This window comes from Lithobates pipiens, unplaced genomic scaffold (assembly GCF_037356315.1).
Source record: "Lithobates pipiens isolate NorthernLeopardFrog02 unplaced genomic scaffold, aLitPip1_a1.2 Scaffold_19, whole genome shotgun sequence".
Classification (NCBI taxonomy): domain Eukaryota; kingdom Metazoa; phylum Chordata; class Amphibia; order Anura; family Ranidae; genus Lithobates; species Lithobates pipiens.
Genome location: NW_027507764.1, coordinates 424,842,580 through 424,868,867, shown reverse-complemented (window position 1 = coordinate 424,868,867; position 26,288 = coordinate 424,842,580). Strand labels below are relative to the sequence as shown.

At 40.5% G+C, this 26,288-nt stretch overlaps 1 protein-coding gene across 2 annotated transcripts in view; it reads right to left on the bottom strand.

The window, feature by feature from the left end:
- The window catches only part of TAF4B (TATA-box binding protein associated factor 4b), a 337,116-nt gene that overhangs the window by 122,496 nt on the left and 188,332 nt on the right, over positions 1-26,288 (bottom strand). For both annotated transcript variants that reach the window (XM_077492599.1, XM_077492600.1), the window contains exons 9-10: positions 17,051-17,220; positions 2,364-2,494 (exon numbers count right to left, since the gene is read on the bottom strand). In XM_077492599.1, the coding sequence (XP_077348725.1) occupies positions 2,364-2,494; positions 17,051-17,220 (301 nt within the window). The remainder of the gene's footprint in view (positions 1-2,363; positions 2,495-17,050; positions 17,221-26,288) is intronic.

Sequence of the window (26,288 nt, the reverse complement as noted above, 5' to 3'; positions counted from 1 at the left end):
TGTGAAATTTAAACATAGGCAAGGCTGCAAACAGCGCTGGGCAAGCTGCAAATGACACTGATCATTCTGCAATGATGGACAAGGCTGCAGATGCACACTGATAAGGCTGCATTGACGGGCATTTAAATTTAAGTTTTTTTTTCCTTAAACTTCCCTCCTAAAACTTTTTTCCTTAAAATGCCCTAAACTTGGTTTGCGTGTTATACGCCGGTGCGTGTTATACGCTGGTGCGTGTTATACGCCGGTGCGTGTTATACCCCGATAAATACGGTAGATCTATATAGATAGAGATATAGATCTATATAGATAGAGATATAGATATATATATTTATATCTCTATCTCGCACATAACATACCCATTATTTAAAAGCATTCGTATCCACAGTCATTAGCTTCTTTATTGTTGATCATTACTGATTGTCTTATAAGACACAATAACGAACAATACCCACATTTAGATACTTTGTTTTGCCTCATGATATTGGAATGTCAATACTGAACATGTATTTAAATTTTTTAGATGTTTTCTCACAAGAAATTATAGTGCCTCTGGTCCACGCTTCGGGTGATTCTCTATAGAGACTATTTAGATCAATCGCCATTTAGATCGGACAAAGAAGCGGATGCTTTGAAACGTTATCTCCATGTTCTGACGTCACTTCCGATACAACTCCGAGTGTGTTCCATGCTGGTTTGACAAGACGGATGTCTGGCCAGTTGTTCCTCTCCTTTTGTGTTAACATATACACACCCCCTTCAACCGGGGACCAGATGAGTGACCACAGTATAATATTGTTATATGCCTATTGAGCTTTATATTAGAGTTAGTAGCCATTTGGCTGATTTTAATTAAATATACCAGGGATATGCAATTAGCGGACCTTCAGCTGTTGCAGAACTACAAGTCTCATGAGGCATAGCGAGACTGACAACCACAACCATGACACCCAGAGGCAGAGGCACGATGGGACTTGTAGTTTTGCAACAGCTGGAGGTCCGCTAATTGCATATGCCTGAAATATACCATTCGTTGCATCTGTTGCTGCACTTAGTTTTTGGTGCACCTTGTTTTTCTCCCTTTGGTCAGGACATACCTTGCTTGGGCAACATTTTTTTCCCCTGAGGTCATGGGTTAGGTAACCTAGGCTTTGTGCTTTGTTCTCTAACTTTTTTTTTTTCACTGAACTGTTTTTCTCCCACTGTTTTTTTTTCCCCTTATGGTTGCTTGTTTGTGCTCCATATGGTTGAGATCCATCATTCTTTCAAAGTGGCAGTCTCCTCTTAGTTGTTCTAAATGCCCTGCAACACTAGCTTCTTGGTGCCTTTCCTTGCTGGTAGTAATATTTGTATACCCAGTTTCCATTTATTGTTTCCATCTAGCCTTCTTCAGGTATTGATTTCTTTATTTTTTTAGCAAGAGGTTAATTGTTGTATTTAGCCTGAGACGGTTGTCCACCCCTCAGTGCTTTGGGACATCCCAATTGCCCAAAAAATGACTATCCCCAGTGTCCCCCAATGGGCAGTGAAGAACTAAAAAGAAAAAAAAAAAAAAAAAAAAAGGATTTGTTTTCCATAAAATCTTTCTTGAAGTCCATTACCCTCTGTGTTTCTAGACCATATGTATTGCTTTCCTCAGGAAACTGAAGCATGCCAGTTAGGGACGGTGTTAAATGGGGGTATTTTTTTTCTATTTGCCAGCATCTAACTCCTGTAGGTATAATCAAAACACCCAAGAATGACTTTTCCTGTGTTCCTCAATCCACTTAAAGTAAAAGAGCTTGCAGCAAGTACAAAAATCAAATTTTTACCAGCACTAAACAACCCCTAATAATCCTGCTCTTAAAAAAAAAAAAAGCTTGGTTACCTGGGAGGCAAACAAACATTTTCAAAAATAAAATGCATAATTCATTAAAACAGGTGGCCCTGGTGTCGAAGGTGGAGAAAACTATATAAATACCCAAATTAGGACAGCATATTTCTGCTTATATACAAGTGTACACCCATATTTTTTCAAACTAAGCAAAGCAACAATGGACCCGCTGCTCTCGGCACAGCTTAAAGTCCAATTAAGAATGTTTATTACTCATGATTTTCTAACATTCACAGACAAAGGATATACATGTTCATACACACAATGCTTTATACCATACCAGAATGGGTCACCAGACAGAAGGGTCAATAGGGGAATTATATTCAGTTTGGAAACAAAACAGTGGGAAGTCCCTTTAATGGTGGCAAATCCAAATTAGATTTTTTTTTCTGTGTCAGTTGCTTAGCATACTCCCCTAAAATAGTGCTACTTCACCCATAGACAAATGAAAAATTGCCTTATTCTTTGTATACACAGAACTAGCTGAAGTTACCTTGTAGCTTGTGGACCTGTGCTGTGCCACCACAGTCAGCTTTTCAATAAGCCCTCGTAACCGCTCTTGTGTGGCATGAGAGACCAGGTTCAGAACATCAGAGTTAAGTTCCTTAATATCATGCCTTTTACCTGTGGAAGCAGAGAAAATCCATTACATGTTTTAGTGGGAGCTGATAATTGAAATAATTAGCACAGCAGGTATTCTGTTCCCTCTAGAAGTCATACCCATTAAGAATAGAGGCTTGTAGATTATGATTTTCCTGCTACACTCAGAACTTCAAAGATATTAGACACTGCATTAATAAAACTTAGCCTGGAGCTCTGCAAAGTATAGGCAATGTTTCACTTGGCCTTCAGAATATATCTGCTTGCAAGGTCAGAGTTAGGACACCAATATTAAGCAGGCAAAATCAAAGTCATCACGTCAAAGGAGTATAATAAAAAAAAAAAATACATTATACAGGCATCACATACATTATTTAGAAGCCGAAAACGAAAAGAATACACACACACACACACACACACACACACTAGGCAATGTATAGGTTTTCAATAGGCAACAGTAGGCTTGGCAGTACATGTCAAACAAAACAATTAAAACCATGCATTATTTTTACATAAAAAATATGGATTTAAATGCATTAACACAGGGTGACACTGTAGATACACAGGTGACAACGTCCCAGTAACTGTTAGAAGAGAATGAAATAAGAATATGGACTTTGTAGGCACAAGCATACATCTCTAAAAAAAAATTTTTTTTTTTAATTAAAGTTAAAACAATTGTATACAAACACAGATTAAAAACCTATATTTGAGTGATCCCATAGAAAAAGTGCAAATGATTGTAGTATGTAACAAAAATATACATCCAGTGGTTATTAGATACGTGAAGTGGTTGAGTCGTAGTAAGAGGTCTCAGAAAAAACGATCTACATGTTGCACGCTTTTTCGGGAGCTTGCATATCTAATAGATGTGTGAAAAAACATCATATAAATACATCATAATATCCAAAATAAAACATAACAAAGATGTAAACAATGAAACCAATCAAGGAGAGCGTGTGGCCCAGAACAGGTGACCACCAGGGGGCAAGAAGCCAAGACCCCCTATGGGGGGCAACTTTCTAGACAACTAGAAATAGACAACTTTCTACCCTCGTGTGTGCTCAACACTACCTCTCTTTTTTTGGATGTCATGTTTAACAGCCTTATACAGTGTTGAACCCATGCCTGTACAGAGAATATGGTAAACCATTTTCAAACGTGTTCATCGGTTTCCCCTTTTCTATATGGCCGGTTATATGATGCTTGTAGTTGGAATTTCATTACGTTTTATGTTGGATATTATGATGCATTTATATGATTTTTTTAAACACATGTATTAGATATGCAAGCTACCGAAGACTCGCACCTACGCGTGTAACCTGTAGAGCGTTTTTTTCTGAGACCTCTTACTACGACTCAACCACTTCACATATCTAATAACCACTGGATGTATATTGTTATCACATGCTACAATCATTTGCACATTTTCGATGTGGTATTTATGTATGACCTGGACATTTTATAGATGGGCAACTCCTATCCTCATATTGATCAGTGGTTCCAAATTAATAACTACTGCAGTAGGGAACAGACACAAAAGATACACTAGGCATCTTTCCAAATAACTGTTCTGCTTTATTTTGATGCAATTGAAGGTTTTTACACACATTATTACATAGGTATCACATTAATATTACAATTGTACGTTTATAGTAACAAGGGGAGTTACATAGGCAGGCCAATTCTAATCAGGATTCAAAAGAATGCAAACGTACTGAAAACATTAGTGCTGTGTGCACAGTGAGGGCAGTGTGCAATACATACAAAATAGAATACAATTATATACAGAAATTACAAATTTCCTTAACAGTCTCCTCTCTTTTGATCAATATTTTGATCACTAACCATACCTGCTGTCAACTTTAACCTGGAACCTCCACTGGTGGAGATAATCCTGGCCAAAGAGTCAAAAACTCCATTGTGGAGAAAATAGTAGCTCACCAGCTTTTTCATTACAAAATTACTTTTCATTGTGAAAAACATGATTGATAGACATAATTTACAGTGTACTGACTGTACATTACAGTGACCAGAATGGCCTCCTAGCTTAATTGTTGGCATGCCGACTTATCAGCATATGTAAATACAGACAATTCTACATAATATGGAAGTGGTACAAAAGACAAATATGACTTCAACAAGACTAAAATATAATTATATATATATATATATATATATATATCCCCCCATTACAATTAAAGTAATTTAATCAAAAACTCCCCTAGACTGTGATTGCAAAAGGGAAACAAGTCAAACACAGAAATTTCTTTAGACATTTTTGCGTGTCTGGTGTGAATCCAGGTGACTTGTCCTTTTGCACAACTGTACATGAAACAGATGCTGTATTGAGTCTCCAAACATTTCCTTATATATAAATGTCTCCTAACAATCCACAAGTCACCTGACTTTAGTTTTAGATCCTTCCAAACTTTTAGGATCTGGAATTGGGGAGAGAAAGCATAAAATTAGTTTGTCCAAAACCTTTAAAGGTCAGCAACATTCTCTGTGAGATTCAAATGGAGGACTCCAGCTGCTGAGACAAAATATAAGCAAGTGAGTAACACACTCCCAAACCAAATCCCATAGGGAGAGAGTCCAACATCCCCTTAGGGGCTTGATAAAATAAATGAAAACATTCAGGCGAAAGTTTTCTAGTTTCTTATGCTACTTTTTTTGCTACATTGTAGACAGTAGGGGGTGTAAAAATAAAACCTCAAAACTTCTAGTAAGGACTCTCCTATAAAACTTAGCATTCTCGACCATATAAATATATACTTTTTTTTTTTTAGCTCGCAGGCTTGCTAAAACATGGAGCCCTGCTTCTTGAGCTGGGGAAAAGGGATCCAATGACTCTGAATACCGAGTATTCTGGGTGATGAACTGCATACTTAGTATAAAACCAGGAATAACTCTACAAAAAATTTAATATCTGGGTCTTCAGGGAATGTGTCCTGCACTGGGCTCACAGCAGCTGACTCCTATCAATTTAACCCATGTGGCTTCCTTGGTCTCCAGCCTCCTCCAATAGAGGCAATAAGGTAGCTGGATTCAAATGTACACATTTTTCATTGTTAGATTTGTACGTAAACAAACAAAATAAATTCATATTTTGAACTTTTCATTAGACAGTTAGCAGTATATTTGCAGCACAGAATGTGGGACCGTTAAAAATGTAATATTTGACCAAAACAATGTCTTTGTCTAATAGCACCTTTGCATAAAAGCTACAGCTCTGATATATTGGGGTGAACCCTTCATCACTGGGTCCAGCGTGCATAAATATATTACAATAGCTTGATTTCTATCATGCTGTTTGTGTAAGAACTCCAGTTTCATGTTTCAAAAAGACAACTTTTTCCTGGCAATATTATAATAAATGATAACAATACCTTGTGATCATGGAGAGATGTCCATAAATCCAAAATATTCATCTGCTTATACCACTGCACTTACAAGGAAAAGGGGCACATCATTTCACAATGCACACTTTCTGCTTTAGATTTCAAAAATAAAAATAAATAAAAACAAAAAGGACCAACAATCTGTATATGATGGACCAGAAAGCTCTCAGCCAGATCAAAAACTATACAGTTGGCTACAGGTGTCATCTATCCTAACAGCGTGTGCAGACTTGATGTGATGTGTCAGTTTTTAAATTTTATTTATTATTACTCTCACATCATGGACCGCACATAAAGTTATCAGACCTTTAGATTAAATTTTTGAAGAAAAACTTATGTATCCCATTCATCTTGGCTTTGCTAAATATTATGGCAGCTGCATTCCAACTAAAAACCTCATCTTAATCTTTTCTTTTTCTCTCAATAAGGGCTTATGGTATAAATGTAAAATTACAAAAATTGTTATCTTAATCTAAACTAATCCCATTTTACAAATTTCCCCAATAACTTGTTTTTTTATTTCCAACCAAACATTGTCTAAACCAGTTATATATCTATATTATTAATAAAATTGTTAAACTCATATCAGAAATTAATACTCAAATAATAAGCAATATCACACCCCAATACGAATATATATATAAATTTCCTTAAAGGAGGTCATTTTCCACTTTCAAAGGATATTCAATTTGTGTAATACACGGTTAAATGTAACCTTCATTTTACCATGTTTGGAAAACAGATTCAAAATAATTGTGATCACAGTTTACCATTAGCTTAATTAACCCGGCACATTTTATTATAAATGTTTTGTCTAAAAAACTGAAATCGGTATGGCGTCCTTGCAGCTTATCACTGACCTCTCATCCCAGCTACATTCTTTCATGAGAGCGCAAAGGAGGGGGTCACATCTGCATACAAAACACACAAGAGATCGAACTAAAGGTTCCAGCATTCACACACATACACGAACATCTCTCTTACATTTTTTCCCATTAGTACACAACACATGCATATCATTCTCTCACTTTTTTAGCTCTCTTTAATATTTTCTTGCTTAAATCTGCTTTCCTTATTTTGTTCTGATATCCTTTGCATCCCATGTATTGTAATCCCATACTTCACATACTCTAGCTTCTATGATCAGATGGGCAGCCGTAATGCTCATCCCATCTTCCCTCTCTGATAACATATAAAGCATTCAGTTTTACCTCTCATTTCTCTGTTATGACTCTAGTTGAATTGCCTGACCCCAAATTCATTCCACAACTTATCAAAATGTCCTTTTCTGCTTAGTGTTAATTGTCACCCTTGATGCATCCTGCTCAAATAGATAGCCATTTCTCTAGCTGTATACTTTGCATGATTCTTAGTTCCTGTGGACTTTGGTAACCTAGTTACCCATTGTGGATACCTGTCCACTAACCATTAATCTAGGGGCTCGGTATATGCAGAACTGCACCTTCAGTTCATGTATTTTATAGCGCTCCTCTTGCACTGGGCATTTTTGATGGTCTCTTACCATTCATTCCACTTAATTGAATGCCCATAATGACTGGCCAGTCTTCTCTATGTGTCCCTATACCCTCTTGCCTTTACACTACTTTATCTAGCAGATGTACTACATATACCTGTGAACAGCACTTTTCTTCCCTTTGTTATCTATAACACTCCGATGGACAGTAGACAGTGACAACCACCAATATAGTTCAAATAAGGGGAGCAAAATAGGTACCCTTTTTCCTGAAAATGCCTTACCGATCAAGGAAGTCTGATAACTCAAATGTAAGCAAAAGGCTTACCTCAGCCGGCTGATTATCAGAAATTCCGGGATCGTCTCAAGCTCCTCATTTCGGATACTCAGGGTCACCTGTAAATCCTCTTTTAGGCAAAGCTCGCCATCTGAACTGGACATTTTATAGATTGGCAACTCCTATTCTCATATTGATTAGTAGTTCCAAATAACTACTGCAGTAGGGGATGTAAACAGAAGATACACTCAGCATCTTTCCAAATAACTGTTCTGCTTTATGAAGCAATTTAAGGTTTTTATACACATGATTACGTAGGTATCACATTAATATTATAATTGTACGTTTATGGTAACAAGGGGCATTACATAGGCAGGTTAATTCTAATCAGGACTCAAAAGAACGCAAACATGTACTGAAAACATTAGTGCCGCATACACAGTAAGGGCAGTGTGGAATACATACAAAGTAGAATACAATTATACACAGAACTTACAAATGTCTTTAACATGTATTAGAGGTGGTACCAGAGTCTATGAGGTCACTAAAATATGTTTTCTAATCTGTGTTTGTATACAATGGTTTTAACTTAATCCAATTAAAAAACTCAATTTTTTTACAAATTTATGCGTGTGCCTACAAAGTAAATTTTTAATTTTATGAGGTCTCGAGACCTCATGTTCTCCCATATAGAGGAGTATAGCTCCCATGGTTCAGAGAAGCAGGATCTCCTAGTCTATGGATAGTGTAGGACCCACTAATTGTGGGGTACTTTGTCGCAGTAAGTGGGCTTAAGCACCGTATAGCAATATGGTGTAAACAAATCCCCATATTTTTTGATCACGTTTTTTGAAGATGTCTAGGTGTTTTTAAAAAGCCTTGCTGGAAGTAAATGTTAGTTTTGCATGTGCGCGTTTTAATATTTTTGTTCTGTTGTATGGTCTTATGGCAGCACCATCTTTATGCATTTTTTTAGGGTGTGCCCCCAAATATCTAGTTTGGCTGTGATTCCAAGGGGGACATGCAAAGAAAATAAAGAACAGCATTTTAACTTGCACACGATTGGATGATAAAATCAGCAGAGCTTCCCCTCATTTCAGATCTACCCCTCAGATTTACAGCGACTGCACTTACAAGTGCCCTTGCGGGGCAATTTCAAGTGCACTTTGCACTTGTAGTGCAAAATGAATTAGCCTTTAGCAAATAACCCCCAGTGTCTTTTTTTTTTAAATGTACCCGCCTACTCACAAACTGTACCTTTTTGACTAAAAACACATAGGAAAGTATTTAGGGGGGAAAAAAAATATCCATTTATTCTGGTTAACAAAATAAAGAGGAAGGCAACACTGGAGACACTTTTGGAATTTGTGAAGCCTTTTGGCCCCCAGGGCACACATCAAGTCAGTGGAAAACAACATTGGGATCTTGAGGAGTCCATATAATAGGGAGCACAATCTGGTCCAGGACTCCCAGAGATCAGGAACAGCAGCAAATGACATATGTCCCCAGGCTGTGGTACTACCAAGTCAGCGTCTGCTGTCAGACCAGACTAAAGCTAGGCCATCACTTTCTCTTAATTGCAGCCTTAGCTCCATGCTGCCCCTGCAGCCTTCCCTCCATGCTTCTCTGCAGCCTTCCTTGGAGGCTGTGCCTCTGGTGGTGGACTTGTGGCAGGAGGAGGAGTAGGAGCTTGATCATATATATGGCCCCTCAACCCCTTCTGAAGGGCCTCAGCAAAAATACCCTCACAGAGGAGGTGTTGGCCCTTCTCCAATTCCACCAACCTAGTGGCCAAATAGCAACCCCAGGCCTCTTCAGTGTTGGGGGGGTTGATCAGGAACTGGCTAACTTCCTGAATGAGGGCAAGTGATGCCTCCTCTGTCTGTCACCCTCCTGGGCCTTTTGGTGGGAAGGAGGAGGGGAGGCACCTGTGATTCTGTGAGGCTCCTACTGGGCCCAGCCACATCCTGTCTGCCACTGGGCAAGGCCTCCTCCTGGCTGAGCTCATCCTGTGTATAAAAAAAAAAAAAAAGGGACAGCTGTAGTTTTTGCTTCATCAATTAGACACAATTTGTGATTGACGAAGGAATTTGCAAATTGAATGTTAATAAATAGAAAACGGCTATCATTCTGACCCCAGCATTTTTCAAGCTGGTCACCAACATTTTTGGCCACTACTGTCTAGTGATATGTATACATAATTTTTGGGATAAAATCATTGATTTGTAAGCAATTATAACATTTTAGTTAACATTAATACTAGGAAAATCAATATTTCTAAAAACTAATATACCTGGCTGCATCCACTTCCTCAAGAATGGAAGGGCCCGGTTGTTCCTGGGAAGCCTCTGCTGGGGTGGAGGGAAGGGTCGAAAGATTCCCTCACTTCAGACTGGTCATCCAGAAAACGCAGTTGGTGGAAGTACCACTGCTTGGGGACATAAACATCATCTGCTGATGCTCCTGATCTGAGGGAAGTCTGTATCTTATTGCACTCCCGTCTGTACATGCTCCTCAAGATCCCAATTTTATTTTCCAAATACTTAATGTTTGCTTCAGGGACCTGAGTCTTGACAAATTCCAGAAGTGTCTCCAGTGTTGCCTTCCTTGCTTGCTTGTTATAATACAAACTGCTTGACCTCCCACAGATTTCGCATCTCTATACTTCTCAATAAAAATGCTCAAAAAATCATGCTCTTTAAACTGATTCATTATTTCTGAGAGACAATACACAAGACAAAAACACTAATGTCAGTCTAAACTCTCATTATCTCATCCCAATATAGTCCTCAATCTTGAAGCAGTATAGGCCACTGTGATGGGCCAAGTTCAAATCTTACCTTCATTTGGGATGCTCGCTACTTCCGTTCGGATGTACGACAGTGCACTAGCTTTATATACACTGTGCATGTGTCAAGCTCCCCCTGCCCTTGACATTCTTTATGACGAATATTCCCTGCCCCTTCTCTCTTCGGTGCACAGTGGGAGTATATATTAAAAAATGGCGGAGACCTATTCTGCAACTAGCACGGAGAAAAGCCCTGAGCCCCAAACATCCTGGTCCAAGAGGAGATTGAAGGCCACCAACATGACCTTTGAGGAAATGGTGAAGATGGTGGACATCTTGAGGAGGGAGGACTATGATGGCAAAAATAGTCCCTACACCAGTCCCAATTTGCGGGAGGACCAAATAATGTCCTCAATTGTGACCACTCTGGAGCAGCATTTTGGGGTACTACAGTCTAAAGACCAATTGAGAAAGCGCTGGTCCGACCTTAAAATGAGGGAGCCGGATCAGTATCGAATAATCAAGAAGGTATTCAAAAAAAGTACTTGTCGTGTTCTTATTATGATAATTAACTTTTATGTTGCTCCTTGTGCTTTCTTTATGGTTGTACAGTTTGCAATGGCTACTTTCATGTTCGTGGGCACATTGTTCGTGGGTAATCGATTGTATTTATTGGCAAAAGAACAATATTTACAATGTATTTAGCTGGTACAGGGTTATACCTACATTTTTGGTCATGAAAATTTGTCTTATTGAAAGAAGTTTAGGATATTGTTGTGTAGCTGTCTTTGAAACTAGAATAAATTGAAAATTTGATTCAGTGTAATGTAAGGAACAGGAGTACCAGTGTGGAACACCAAAGAACATTTTTTAGGGTAACCCACACAGGGACTCCAGGGGATACGTGGGGTGTCTCCATCTGTGAAACTTGGCCAAAAAAAAGGTAAGTATTGCAGTTTGGTTAAAAGGGAATTTTAATCATGTATTCAACTTGGATCTCTTCCCAAATAGACAATTGTACACCACTTCTAAGGAATGTTTCATATTCCTATTTCTGGACTCAAATATCTGTGTGCTATGTATACCTTTTGTTTCATTCTCATAGAGGAGAAAAGACTCAGACAACAGGATCCCAGGGACCCCCGACCTCACCGCGACCACCGACTCCAGCCTCCCCGAGCATGTGGAAGGAGAGGTGGGGGAAGTAGGCCAGATGTGCACCCCCCACCAGGTGAGTGTCTGACACCCCAGCTTCAGGTAATCTATGTATGCCTGCATATTTCTAAATACATATTTTTTGCTCAATTTTAGGTGATGTTCTGGTTGAGGAAGGGGAAGAGGCAGACCCTATTAACAAGCGACAGCACACAAGATATAGATATAGAGAGAGAGATTGATACATTGAGTAAAAAAAATCTAAAACCTAAAAAAAATTGTGAAAGCATAAACAAATGTAGAATCCAGTTTTTAAAAAGGCACATGTGTGAATGAGTAAACATTTTAAAAGACAACAATGTGTGGCTTCTTAGTACAATACTCAATACCAGTTTTGTAATTAATTTTGTGTTTACAATGACAATGGGTCTTATTTACTAAATCCACTTGGCACTACAAGTGCACTAGGAGAACCTAGGAGATAGCGAAAAAGAAATCAAACGCTAGATTTCATCATAAAACAAAAATGTTTATTAATATAAATGTTAAAGATTTTCTGGTATTGCAATGGCCCCCCTACCCATAAAATAACTGACATATCTGTCCCGCACTTGACAGGCGGTTTGGGGTGCCAAGCCAGTATGGCCAGTATCCAGGCCTGTCAGTAAAGATTCTGGAATAAGTCTGGCCTCAGGCCCAACTGATGAGATAATTTTGCGAATGTTTCCTTAAAAAATTATGTAGGATGCAACAGCACAGGATAATGTGGTTTATTTTGTAGTCCGCCATATTGATTGCTGTGAGAAACAGGCAGAACCAGCTGGCCATTATCCCGAAGGTATTCTCAACAGCTCTTCTCGCTCTGGCCAGCCAGTAGTTAACTCTCCTCTCCGGGGTGAGGGTCCTTTGGGGGGGGAACGGCCTCATCAGGTTCTCGCCCAGACTGAAGGCTTCATCTGCAATGAAGACAAAGGAGAGTCCTTCAACGTTATCGACATCAGGTGGCAATCCCAGGCCACCAGTCTGGAGATGCTGGCAGAACACAGTCTGGGCGAAGACTCCTCCATCCAGCATCCGGCCATTCTTCCCCATGTCCACATACATGAATTCATATTGTGCTGACACCACCGCCATCAACACTACACTATTAAACTCCTTGTAGTTGCAATAGTAAGACCCCGAATGGGGTGGTGGCACAATGTGTACATACTTCCCATCTATCGCCCCTCCACAGTTGGGATAGTCCCAACAGTCAGCGAAATGGGAGGCCACAGTCTGCCATTCCTGTGGCATTGAAGGAAACTGGAGTAAAAAAAGAAAAAAAAAAATGTACTTTTGCACATAACATTGCAAGCAGATTACACAAAAACATTCTTGCACAACATCAGTATAACATTTTTTTGAAGGAGTATTTAAAAACTCAAAAATATAAGGCCCCACTTATCAGATTCCTCACCTCCTCTGATGGCCCATTGATAAAATTGTATGAGGGGGTAGGGGAGGGTTAGAAATGAATTTAAGGACACACATTACATTTGGACACATTTTAGGGGGTATTTCTGGGAAAGCAGTACAATGGACAATATACATTGTTAAAGGGACTAGGCTATAGGTGTATATGGGCCCAGGATTGCATGCTGGGGAGGTTAGTGAAGGCAAATATGCATGTAGGCCAGAAAAGGAGTTTTAAAAACTCTTCCTGCATGCATGAGGGTAAAGGGGACATTCACAGCATATTCCAATCATGGTAATTAGGTAATGATGAAATGAATACAATACATTACCAAACATTAAATACATTTAATGTAATGTTATGTAACATTAACGGATAAAACTGCAGGACCTGAATAATGGCAGAACAGGTCTCTGGGATAATGATCCTCAGAGCCTGGGAGGAGATGCCTGTGGAGAACATGAGATCCCGCAAAGTGGCGACTAGCCTCTGCTCCGGAGTGATGAATTGCCTCAAGCAGGTATCCTGCCTGCTGATACAAGGGTTCAGCAAAGCCAACAGACTGTAAAAAATGGGGTCTGTCATCCTGAGATAATTCCTGAAATCCTCAGGATTATTCTCCTGGGTCACGCTGGAGTAACCAATTCTTGGTCCATGAACTCCTCCTCGCCCTGTTCATGGACTGGGCTCAGGTCAAAATATTAATCCCAACACCAAGCCCCCACACAGCACAAACTTGAGAATGAGTACGTCTTTGCACCATGGCTTCAAAGCGGTCGGCTGGTCAGAACAAACTTAAACGCACTGAAGAACAGGAAGGCCTGTGAAGAGCGACCTGAAGAACAGGAACAAACGGACCAGAATGCCCTGATATACAGGTACGAATTGACCAAAAAGCACTGAAAACCAGATACAAACCCCACAAGCACAAACTGAGCCGCAGTAAAACTATCGGAATAAACTGGAGTCTGAAAAGCGCAAATAGTATCTAACCAAACTTCTACTAACACGAGATAAGCAGGAGCCCAAAGGATGGCGTACTGGGTCTTGAATTTCCTTTTTCTAGTCCCGTCATACATGCTGTACGTCACCGCATTCTAAGCGGGCAGACTTTTGGCGTGTGTGTGCAAGTCCGCGGCATTACTGTGAATGACCTTGGCTTGTTCCAGTGACCCTACCTGAATCTGCTTAAGGACTGATTTTACTGTGTATGACCCCTGGCATGGCTTCCAATTCTCCTACCGGATTTCCCAGCTACCCACTATGTCTGGCTCCTTTCTAGCACGCCTGCCACACAGCGCATCCAGCTTACTTCAGCGGCTCCACAGTGATTAAGTCATCAGGCTACAGCCACCGGCAAACCCTGCTTCTTTGAGGAACTGTATTCCCTGTTCCACCTTCAGGGTTGCGCTGCACTCAGCCGCAAGGGGAGCCCTCTCAGCACCTTGGCCTCCAACTAGAATTCTGATACCACATTTGGTTATTGCTTTTGCATCCGACTTGAGCGTCAGGCACAATCTAAATATAAAAATGCCAGGACATTACAAACACCCCCTTAATGTTACCTTTTTGTAGTAGCCCCCCCCCAAGGCACTCTCATTATTTGGAATTATTTTTTTTGTAAACGATGAAACACCCTGGTATTGAGGTGGTTAATATTGTGTCTTATTTTAGTCTTAAACAGTCAATCCAATCTAGACCAATTCTTCAGTTATGGCATGAGATGCCAGGCAGACTTACAGTGTCCTTTTCTGTGCTCTGCCTTCATGTCAGAGTCTTACTTCTCTAGCTACGTTCTTAAAAACGCCTATCATGGTGGCCGCAGATGAGCAGAGCTGAGAACGTGGCACAATTTTCACCACCAACATACCTAGGAAGCACTGCAAAACTGAACTCTACCATACAAAACTGAATTAAAGAGAGGAAGTAAACTACCCTTGTTTGTTCCTATAGGTAAGCCTTATATGCTTACCTATAGGTACTGTAAATATCTCTTAAACTTGCACTGTTTAGGATATATTTACTGTATATTGCGCCGATCAGGTCATCGGCACATGCGCTCTGAAGGAGCGGTCACCCGTGCCATGACTGGCAGCTCCGGCGTGAGAGTGACGTCATCGTGGCTTCAACCACTCACTGTCCTGGAGCCCGCGAACCCAGAAGAAACACCAGGAAAGATGGCAGCCATGTCAGCGCTGTGCGATGCATGCTAGCTCATAATTGCTTTGTCTTACAGGGTTTTTTTTTTTTTTTTTTTAACAACCTCTTTAATGCTGGATGGAGAGGTCCTTAAAATATGGAGCTTAGTAAATGTGAACTGGATACAGAGCATAGATACAGCGCATCATTAATAAACAGGTCATATGCAGAAGGATAGAGATGGGGTTTTTTTGGGCAGACTGGGTATAAAACAACAATTGTTATGGTTAAAATGTGATCACTGGTTCTTGTATGATACCCATGAACTAGTAATCCCAACTGACCATTTAATTCTCTGCTTTAAAATCGTTGCAGCCAGGAGGCCATGATGTGTCTGCCAAGCCTCACAAATGAGAATTTGTATTGAGAAAAGGGTGGCAATTCACTGTCTCTGATCTTCTCAAATCTTGTGCATGACTGGTTAGTGTTTTTTTCTCCACCTCGAACCCCCACCTAAACAATGCAATGCAGCTGCTTAGGGCTGTACCTGTGTCTCACAGCAAAATCTGATCAAAATGTTGCATTTAGCAAGTAGTACTGCTGCCAAACGCATCCCATTCAAGTTAATAGGGCAGCACAACAATTGTATGCGATTCATGTGGCTGCGGATCAGTGATTCAGCAAGTTGAGGGTTAAAGCAGGAGGTGCCTGTCAAGTGCCCTCTGAAAAACAATCCACTGCAGATCACTATGTAGAGGAGTGGAAAGGGCTGCCACATATCTTAAAGAGCCACCTGGAGCCAATAAAAAGCACCCCCTCTTCCCCATAGGAATATACTAGGGTTGCACTGATACCACTTTTTAAGTCACAAGTACCAATACTTTATTTTAATGTGCTGCAACAGTGGACTGAGTTTTTTTTTTTAATTTTTTTGTGGTTTATTTAATTTATTTTTACTTTTTTTTAAATATTTAAACATGATCAGCCCTGTTGGGGGTGGGGGGGGGGGGGGGGGGGCTTTGGTGAAATATCAGGGATCTAAACAAACCCCTGACATCTCCCCTTTGAGACAAAGACTAAGCACAGATTTCTCAGTCCCTTTCTCTGCAGCCTCAGCTGCACTGAAAATGAATGGACAGGAGACAGCGGCTCCTGTTTATTCATAAACCGACATAAAAAACACAGTTTACATTGACTGTGCATTCAGGAAAGGAAGGAGCAGGTAAACGACAGATTTTTTGGCTCCTTCATCCTGACAGATCTGGGGGGGGGGGGGGGGCGCGGCAGGGACCAGAGAAGCATGGAGGACATGGAGGGGGACCAGGGGAGCACGGAGGACACAGAGGACAGTCAGGGGTGATCGGTGCAGCGGTGGGGGGAGCTAAAAGCACCGATCTCCCTATATAGATTTCAATAAAGCAGCTGGAAGCTGCAATGAGCAGCTGTCAACCGCTTGATTAAAATCTATACAGGGAGATTGGTGCTTGTAACTCCCCCCACCGCCGCACCGATCCCCCCTGACTGCCTAGGTGTCGGGTCAAGCATCGGAGCATTTGCACAAGTACTCGGTATCAGTGCAACCCTATCTAAAAATTAACATGGGTTATTTTACATTACCAGTTTAGATATAGATATCACTTAGAGTTTGTCATTATTTGAAACTTGCACCAAGATAAATAAAAAGGTTGGCACTGACATGCTTCAGAAAGAGTCACTGATCTTGAAGTATGCCAATAGTAAAGTCAGAACACCTGATCTGCATACTTGTTCTGGGTCAGTAATGCAAAGTATTGAAACAATGGAAGCTTGCAGGACCAATCCAGGTAAAAGGAGAATGGTGTTTTCAATGGAATTCAAACTTTATAGTTATCTGACCTTGCCTTTTCTTACCCATGTCTAGAATCCGGATTTGCAGGGCAGATGTAAAGAGAAAAGGCTCATCCTTACAAGACCGGATCACAGCACCAACAAGCTCAGAATTGGTTGCCAAAATACATGCATTCTCTTCATTTAGGTTAACACCAGCCATAGATGTGACATCGTTAATATCATCTTCTTCTCTGTATTTCAAAATAAGACATCCCCATGTTATTTGCAAACTTCTAACTAAAATGCAGATTTAGGTAAACATGAAAAGAGGTACATGATAACATTTATGGGAATAAAAAGATAGCGGGTAAAGACAGATTCCTAGAAGTTACTTACCCAGAAATCACTAATACCCCCAAACTCACCCGGCTTACTGTACTGCTGCCATCATTGCAAAAAACTCACTCTCACTTCATCTTCCCTGTGAGATTCTTCATCCATTAGGTATTGGAAACCCAAAACTGCCCCTTCCCTCCCTGAATGACTAGAGGCTCTCAATAACCTTATGCACATGGAAGAATTGGTGGCGGAGGATAAAATTCCCATGATAAATTTTAAAGAGGTCTGGCTAGCTTGAACACTGTTTAAGGACTCTCCCCAAATTGTAGGAGTTTTCTAGTAGGCTTTCGCTAAGGACTACTGTTATATTCCCCTATATCCAATTACACTTTTCTCCTTACTATTGTACGCCACTGCTGGAACCCATCACCTTTTCTTTGTCTCCCCCCCCATGGTAATTACATCCTCTACTGCAGGGGTAGGCACCCTTTCAGAGGTAAAGATCCCCCTCCTGAACAACATGAAAGATCACTGGGGTTTGGCAGCATTTTATTTTTGTTTATAATTAAATAGCAAGGCCCAATTAACTAGTAAGGAAAAAAAAAAAAAAAAGCATGTCACTGTAAAAATATAAACTTAGCATACCTTACAAATAGACAGTCAGTAAAGCACTGGACAGTGTCAGTAGGGCAGAGGTTGGTGTCAGTAGATAGCTGTGGATGGTTTTAGTTTTTATTTTTCATGTTTTTTAATAATTTGTGCAATATTTTTTACAATTTTTTTAAGGAGCCCTGTTGGAGGGCTTTGGTGAAAGGGAAGCACACAGGGGTCCAGGCAACAGAAAGAGGAACAATGAGAGGAGGGGCAGAAGGGAAGGCATTTACTGGAACTGCTCCCTTGGATTTTTTTTTCCCCTGCAGTAGTGCCAGCAAGAGAGAGGAGAAGCTGACTTTTAGCTGCTGCAGGAAGAAAATATAGGGAATCGTGGGAAGACAGATGATATTTTAAAAATTAAAAAAATTTATGCACCCCCCCCGTACCCCAAGACATCTGCTTAAAGCAGCGTTCCACCCACTCATTTGTCTCTTCCCCGATCCGGGGCCACATTTGCCACCTGTCAGGAGGAGGGGGGTGCGGGTACCTATTTTTGACAGGTACCCTGTCCCCATTTCTGGGAGACCAGGCTTTGGCGAAGTATGTCACATATGGGGCCCTCTCCTCCCTTCTTCCCCTGCCACCAGGCCAGGAGAGCACAGCGCGCCTCGCACATGCACAGTAGGCTCCTGGCCGTGATTCCACTACCAGGTTCCCTTACAGGCAATGGCAGTGGCAGCACTCGACAGCTGATGGAAACATCAGCTATGGTGTCAACATCGCTGGACTCCAGGACAGGCAAGTGTCCAATTATTAAAAGTCAGCAGCTACAGAATGTGTAGCTCCTGGCTTTTAATTTTTGGAGGGGTGGGTGGGGTCCTATAGCAATGTCCTGTCCACCCTCTTCCACCTATAGCAGTGTCCCTTGTCATAGGCATTTTAAGCTTCATGACTAAAAATAGCCAAATATTCTCACATGTTGCAATCAATTAAAATCGCTTAGGGCAGTCAACTATTGTAGGAGTTGCATACTCTATGGATAGCTTGATTCTACATTCAACTAGATTGGGGAGTTAAGTTGCAATTTCAATGACAATGAACAGATTGCTTAGTGCTCATAGTCCTCCGAGAGGGACATAGCCATCCATGGGTGGCCTTAAGACTAGTGCACACACAGGCATTCTTGTTTGAGACAGACTGTAATGCATTTTTGATGTATATAGAACTAAGTTAATACATTTTGAAAGGGATCTTATAGAACACTATACACATGCATTTATCATATTGCTTTGTACTTATTCCTTAATCTGTGTGAAAATATATATATATATATATATATATATTTTTTTTTTTTTCTAAATGATATAAATGTCAAGGGTTTACGTCTATTAAATAGAGCCATGAAATAGTTTGTATATTTGAAGAACTCTCATTATGTAAATTAAGAAGTATCCAGACTTGACAGTAGAAAGGGATATAAAGCGCATTTCTTGCTGAGCTCTACTGGCTACAAAATGTCAGATGTAGTTAAGACACACACTGTACATACTGCAGTATTTTTTCAGCATAGAAGCCCACAAGGAATATGTAAGAGTGCTAATCGATTTCCATAAGGTTTTTCTTTTGCACGGATAACCCCCTTTATTCTGACTGATCAATGCTGCAGGATTTGTTTCAGTCACAGCAGACGCAGCCAGGACTTTGCTTTTGGCACTGGAGTCGTGCAACAGATCTACAGTGTTAAGATCTTTACTGTGCAGCTGGGAACCCCACTAGGCCAAGTACATTTAGAAACCTGGGTCTATTTGCCAACAGCTGTTCATGGGACTTACTGTCCCTGAAACAACTCGAGTGAACATTTTCTGCCAAAACATACATAGCATCTACTAGATCAGGTTTCATGAGACTAGGGAATAACTTACAATAGTCCAGTATATTTTACTAAATTGCCATTAGTAATTGAAACCTTGTTAATTTGAGTTCATGTCTGCCAAATATATTTATTACCTTTCTGTTGATAAAGCATTATTAGGTATGTAAAGCGACAATTACCCATAGTAACCACATCTGGCAAAAAATTTAAAAATGGGTTCATTACAAAAAAAAAAAAAAAAAAACACACAACATGAACCAGCTACATCATGGAGGTTCTTTACCTTCCAAATCCGAACCCAGTTAAGGTTCAGTCCATAGGGTGAATATATTTTCTTTTATAAAGGCTTCATTAACAAAAGGTTGGCAGACATGAGCCCAACAGCCTTATACATGTGCACACCCTATAGCAGCCTCTCTCAACTCGGGTTCTGTGGAACCCTATGGTTCCTTTAGAGCAGGGGTCACCAAACTTTATAGAGAACAATTTTAGGAGAGACGGACTGTACCCAGTGGGAGTAAACAATGCTCGATCTTTATTAGGGGGAGAAATAGTTTGTATTGTTGGGAGGAATCGTACGCCCTTTTAGTTTCAGTGGAAGGAATTATGCCCCATCGTTTGTGTCCGTGGAAGGAATAGTGCTCTATTGGTGGTGTCAGTGGCAAGAATAATGCCTCAAGAGGCATAAAGGCAAGAAAAAGGTTTTCATTCGGCTATAGGGCCGCAGTTTGGAGACCACGGCTTTAGAGGTTGCTGGGGGTTCCTTGAGAAATGAGCAATGTCTGCCACGCAGATGAGTTCCCACTGACACCAATGACCTTTCCAGCCATCTCTAAAAGGTAGATTCTTCCCAATGACCACAGATGTGAGGAGCATTCTTCTCACTGGCTATAACTCAAATGTACCCAGGGATGTAGATGTTAGTCAATACAAGGGTTCCCCCGAGTCCATAAAGTTATTCTGAGGGTTCCTCAGTATTAAAAAGGTTAAGACAGGCTACTCTATAGTAAAACAAGATGTAATGCACAAATTACTATACAGTATGTAGGGCATTACGCTGCAGTGAATCTCATCTGATAATGACACGTCACATTGTTACACAAAGCACAAACATTTGTCAAAACAGGTGGGCTCCCATCTATATGCAGAGTACGCCTAAAAAAATAAAAATAAATCTTCCTTCTAGAACAACCGGAGGATGAATAAAATCAAATTCATAGTTCCGAAGGTATGCTTGCATTAAGGGATGGTAAAGTGCCATGAGAAATTCCACTGGACATGCTTTGAATCACCCAATATGGCATTTTGGGAGGAATCAAACTGTGACCAACAGTCATTTTCCACCTTTGTTGTGGAGTTAGAAGGCTGTCCTTTAAGGTCAGAAACCTTGGCAGATGCCATGCAGGTAGGTAATCATATGCAGCAACTAAAAGAACAGAACATGTATTAATTTTATCGCATTTAGAAGGTGACATTTGCACTTTAAATTGTACACAAGATGTTGTATATTTGGGTAATGGAACAATGTGCAAATCAACTGTACAAATGATTCTCCAAATTTCTTTAGACCGGTCACTGGCAATGTCTTTATTCTTATTATATAAATTCTTACAGTGCCTTGCAAAAGTATTCACCTCTTTGGCTTTTTACCTATTTTGTTACATTACAGCCTTTAGTTCAATGTTTTTTTAATCTGAATTATATGTGATGAATCAAAACACAATAGTTTAAGTTGCCGAAGTAAAATTAGAAAAATATTTACACAACTATTTTTCAGAAATAAACTAATAATAATGTCACATTATCTGTCAATACATATACACACCTTTCTGAAAGGCCCCAGAGGCTGCAACACCCAAGCAAGAGGCACCACTAACCAAACACTGCCATGAAGACCAAAAGAACCCTCCAAACAAGCAAGGGACAATATTGTTGGAGTACAAGTCAGGGTTAGGTTATAAATAAAAATATCCAAATCTTTGATGATCCCTAGGAGCACCATCAAATCTATCATAACCAAATGGAAAGAACATGGCACAACAGCAAACCTGCCAAGACACAACCGCACACCAAAACTCAGATCAGGCAAGGAGGGCATTAATCAGAGTTATGCACATTAACTTTTTCTATTTTGTCCTATTTGTTTGCTTCACGATAAAAAAAAAAAATCTTCAAGTTGTAAGTTCTGTAAATGAAATGATACAAATCTTCAAACAATCCATAATTCCAGGTTGTGAGGCAACAAAACATCAAAACTGCCGGGGGGGGGGGGTGAATACTTTTGCAAGGCACTGCATGTTGGTTCTTATGTTGTGCATGAAAAAAGCTCCCCACAGTTGTTGAAAAGCATGGCCACGTTCCACCCCATCTGTATGGCCGTAGGTATGGCTCTCATTGGTGATCTCTACATTTAAAAAAAACAGCATGAAATAAAAACGCTACCATTGATGGTCTATTTCTAAAAATGCAAATAGCTGCCATGCCAACGCTTCCATATTTTTTACTCCCCCCCCAACAAGATTTATTGAGAATATAATTTTTAAAACAGAGTAGAAAATTGAGTACTGTCTGTGATACTTTATTTGCACTAATAAAAATTTTCAGGACAAGATTTTGGTAAAACTGTAGCATAATGTGTAAGGAAACCAATATCTAAATTTAGGCCATTATTTTGTGTCAAAAAAGTAGTATTCTTAGTGTCACACTTTGAATGACAATTGTGCAGTCATGCTACACTACTCAAATTAAAAAAAATGTTATAATTTCTTTTGGTGGTATTTAATTACCACTTGGGTTTTTATCTTTTGCTAAACAAAAAGACAAATTTTTGGAAAAAAACAAAAAAAAATAAAAATAAAAAAACACGTTTCATAGTTTGTTATAAAATTTTGCAAATGGGTAATTTTTCTCCTTTATTGATATTTGCTGATGAGGCTGCCCTGATGGGCACCGGTGGGCACTGGTAGGTGGTATTGATAGGCAGCACTGGTGATGAGGCACTGATTGGTGACATTTATAGGTGGCACTGTGGGCACTGGTAGGTGGCACAGAAGCCTCTGCAGAGGCTCTCCATGATCAGGACTCATGTCCCTCTGACAGCCGCCGGTGATCAGCTTTTTTTCTCCTTGTGCTACCAGCGTGAGGAGAAAAAAATAGCTGATTACTGGCTCTGTTTACATTACATGATCAGCTGTCATTGGCGGACAGCTGATCTCATGGTAGGGATCGACCCCTTACTCTGATCTGTGATCAGCCGAGTCTCAGACTCGATCACAGAGCGTGCCGCGTGTACCCTGCAGGGAGAGCGCAGGCTGCTCGAGCACAGGACGATGTCTACAGATGCCCTACAGGCAAGTTAGGTCCAGGCTGTAGCCGTCTTTCGGCTATAGCGCAGACGGGAGGTGGTTGAGAACTAAAACAATCGCTTCAAAACATACAGTACAAAAAGTAAAGTATGTCAAGCATATTGTTATACAATCAATGAGCTGCGGCAAACAGTTGGATAAATGTAACATATACAAACAGCTAGTCTGTCTAGGGGCTAAAGGTGCACAGCATCAAAGAAGGCTGTAAGTATTAAGCAAATGATAATAAACTTCAAATAAGTGGTTTAAAAACCAAACCAATAAGTAAAGAGGGCATTTGAAAGACAGGAGAAAAAAAAAGAAAGAAAACCGGGGGGGGGGGGGGGGGGAATGGATTTGGTTAGGTTAGGGGGGTTGGTTGAGGGGGGAAAAAATGCAAATAAGAAGCTTTATACATTGGTCATTGAAACCCTCCTATTTGCTGGTTAGACCTGGGTTGATCAGGCTTTTGTATTGATCAGTGCTGTGATAGTGAAACCAAATGGCCCAAGTTACTCAATTTGGATGGGGAATAGTTTGCCAAGTTAATGAGTTCTTCCATATCCGCAAATATTTGGAGATGTCTGAACCACTCTGAAAGTGATGGAGTGCGAGTCAAGTTCCAGTGAATCGGTATACACAGTTTCGCAGCATTTACCAGGTGCATGGCGAGCAATTTGTGAATTTGTGGGGGAGAGATGTGTGGTAAAGGAGAAGCTGCGCTGGCGAGTAGTCCAAGATGTACGTCGTAACTTGTGAGATTACAGAGTATTTCTTTCCAGAAGGGTTGAATTTGGGGGAAAGTCCACCAGATATGCAATAGCGTGCCATCTTGATGGCATCTTCAGCATTGTTTGGGAAGGACTGGATTCATTTTGTGTAGAAGAGAAGGAGTCTGGTACCATTCCGATATAAGTTTTATAACAGTTTTCCTTTGTGTATGAAAACATGGTTCCAGTTTTCAGGAGAGAGGGAGTTGTCGATATCCTGTTCCCAGGCTGTGCAGGCCTTGCCCTTGCTGGAGGATCTATTCAGAAAGAGGGTGTGGATGGAAGAAATTGCATGTTGTTTGGGTGTGTTCTTGGAGTACAGGGTTTCCAATGGGTTAAGGGGACAAGTAATCACTCTGCACAGTTCAAGGAGCTAAGAAAGTGACGCACCTGGGAGGTAGAACCTTTGCAGTAAGGGTGTATTTGGCCATTGTGAGATTAGGTCTTTTCTGTCTAAGATTGTACCCACTACGAAAGCAATGGTGAGCACAGGAGGAAAGGAGTGAGAGCTGCACTCTCAAAAAAAACAAAAAAACTTGTTGGAAATCCCAGGTGGGTAGTTCAGATTAAAGTGGGTGTCATAGGTCTTCCAGTTGAAGAGAGGCCATGTTTCAAGTTCGCCTCTCGGAAGCACATTAGTGTAGGACCAATGAGAGGGTGGTCCCTAAAGGGCAGAAGGGAGGTAAATTGCTGACAGCCATGGGGTAGACTTTAGGGAAAGTCTTCAAGGGTCACCCAGTCCCTGGCCTGGCTATGAACTTTCCAGTCCACTAGCCATGAAGGGTGGCAGGCTCTTTAGTAATTGTGTACATCTCTGGAAGACCTATTCCTCCTGTTTGGGGAGGGCAAGTTGATCGTAACCGATTCTGGGTGGTTTATGTTGCCACAGGAAGGTTGTACAGAGTAATTTGTTGGGTTTAAAGAATGAAGCAGGTAGTCGTATTGGGATTGCTTGCAAGAGGTAAAGCAGGCAGGGTAGGACATTCAACTTTAAGATGGCAGCTCTGCCAAACCATGAGAAGATAGGTTTGTCCCACACCGAGCAACGTGCATAAGTGCATATGATTTGCTAAAGTAGATTTTAAGATTGGACAGGTATTGAAAGAATACACGTTTGTAGAAGAGGAGGATGGGTAAAAGGTCCATAGAAGGATGCCAATTTTTAGTCGGAGGTCCAGAGGAGTACTGAGAAGTGTAAGGATACCTTCAGGTAGGGTAGAGTCCGAAGGGTGGCAGATGTTGAATAGCATGGCGGATTTGAAAGTACTTGAATAATGTTGACGATTGCATAGAGTATTTAATAGTCAGCTGTTGGAAGGATTGTAGATTGTTTGAGGAGTAAAGTTGCACTATTGAGCAGATTCCCGCTCGTTTCCAGTCAAGCAGTGATATGTCAGGTATGAGGGGTTCTAATGGGAGAAGATGAAGTGCCTGTTTGGGTAAACCATGAGAAAGGTAAATTAGCAAGTTTCAAACTCTAAAAGCAGCTTTAACGGTGTCCAGAAAGTAGGTTGACGGTTTCTTTTGGATCCAGTTGACGCTTAGCAGTAGTTTGGGATCAGTGTACAAGGCTGCATGTTCAATCTGAGCCAAAAGGTAGTTGTGAGGCTGTAATCCACCATGGTCTGAGTTGTGATAAGACCGTAGCTTTATAGTACCATGATATATTAGGTTCTCCCATCCCAGAGAATTTTGTAGAAGTATGCATCACAGAAGCTTTAATGCAAGGTTTTTTAGAATTTCAGATGAAAATTTGGAGGATGCTTTGTAAAAAATGTAGAAGTGGGGTTCGGGAGCTCAGAGACATGAGCTGAATGCCCAGGTAAGATAGGATGTCAAGAGGAGCCCATGGGAAAGGAGCGGACGCGATTTGGCGCTTGGGATGAGATTTAAGCCCTATGGTCAACATGTGGGATTTGGAGTGGTTCCACTTACAGTGCCTTGAAAAGGTATTCATACCCCTTGACATTTTCCACATTTTGTCATGTTACAACCAAAAACGTAAATGTATTTTATTGGGATTTTATGGGACACAAAGTGGAACATAATTGTCAAGTGGAAGGAAAATTATAAATGGTTTTCATTTATTTTTTTTTTACAAATATGTGAAAAGTGTGGTGTGCATTTGTATTCAGCCCCGCTGAAGCACTACTTTGTAGAACCACCTTTGGCTGCAATTACAGCTGCAAGTTTTTTTGGGGATGTCTCTACCAGCTTTACACATCTAGGAGAGTGAAATTTTTTGTCCATTCTTTGCAAAATAGCTCAAGCTCTGTCAGATTGTTTGGACAGCATCTGTAAGTCTTGCCACAGATTCTCAATTGGATTTAGGTCTGGACTTTGACTGGGCCATTGTAACACATGAATATGCTTTGATCTAAACCATTCCATTGTAGCTT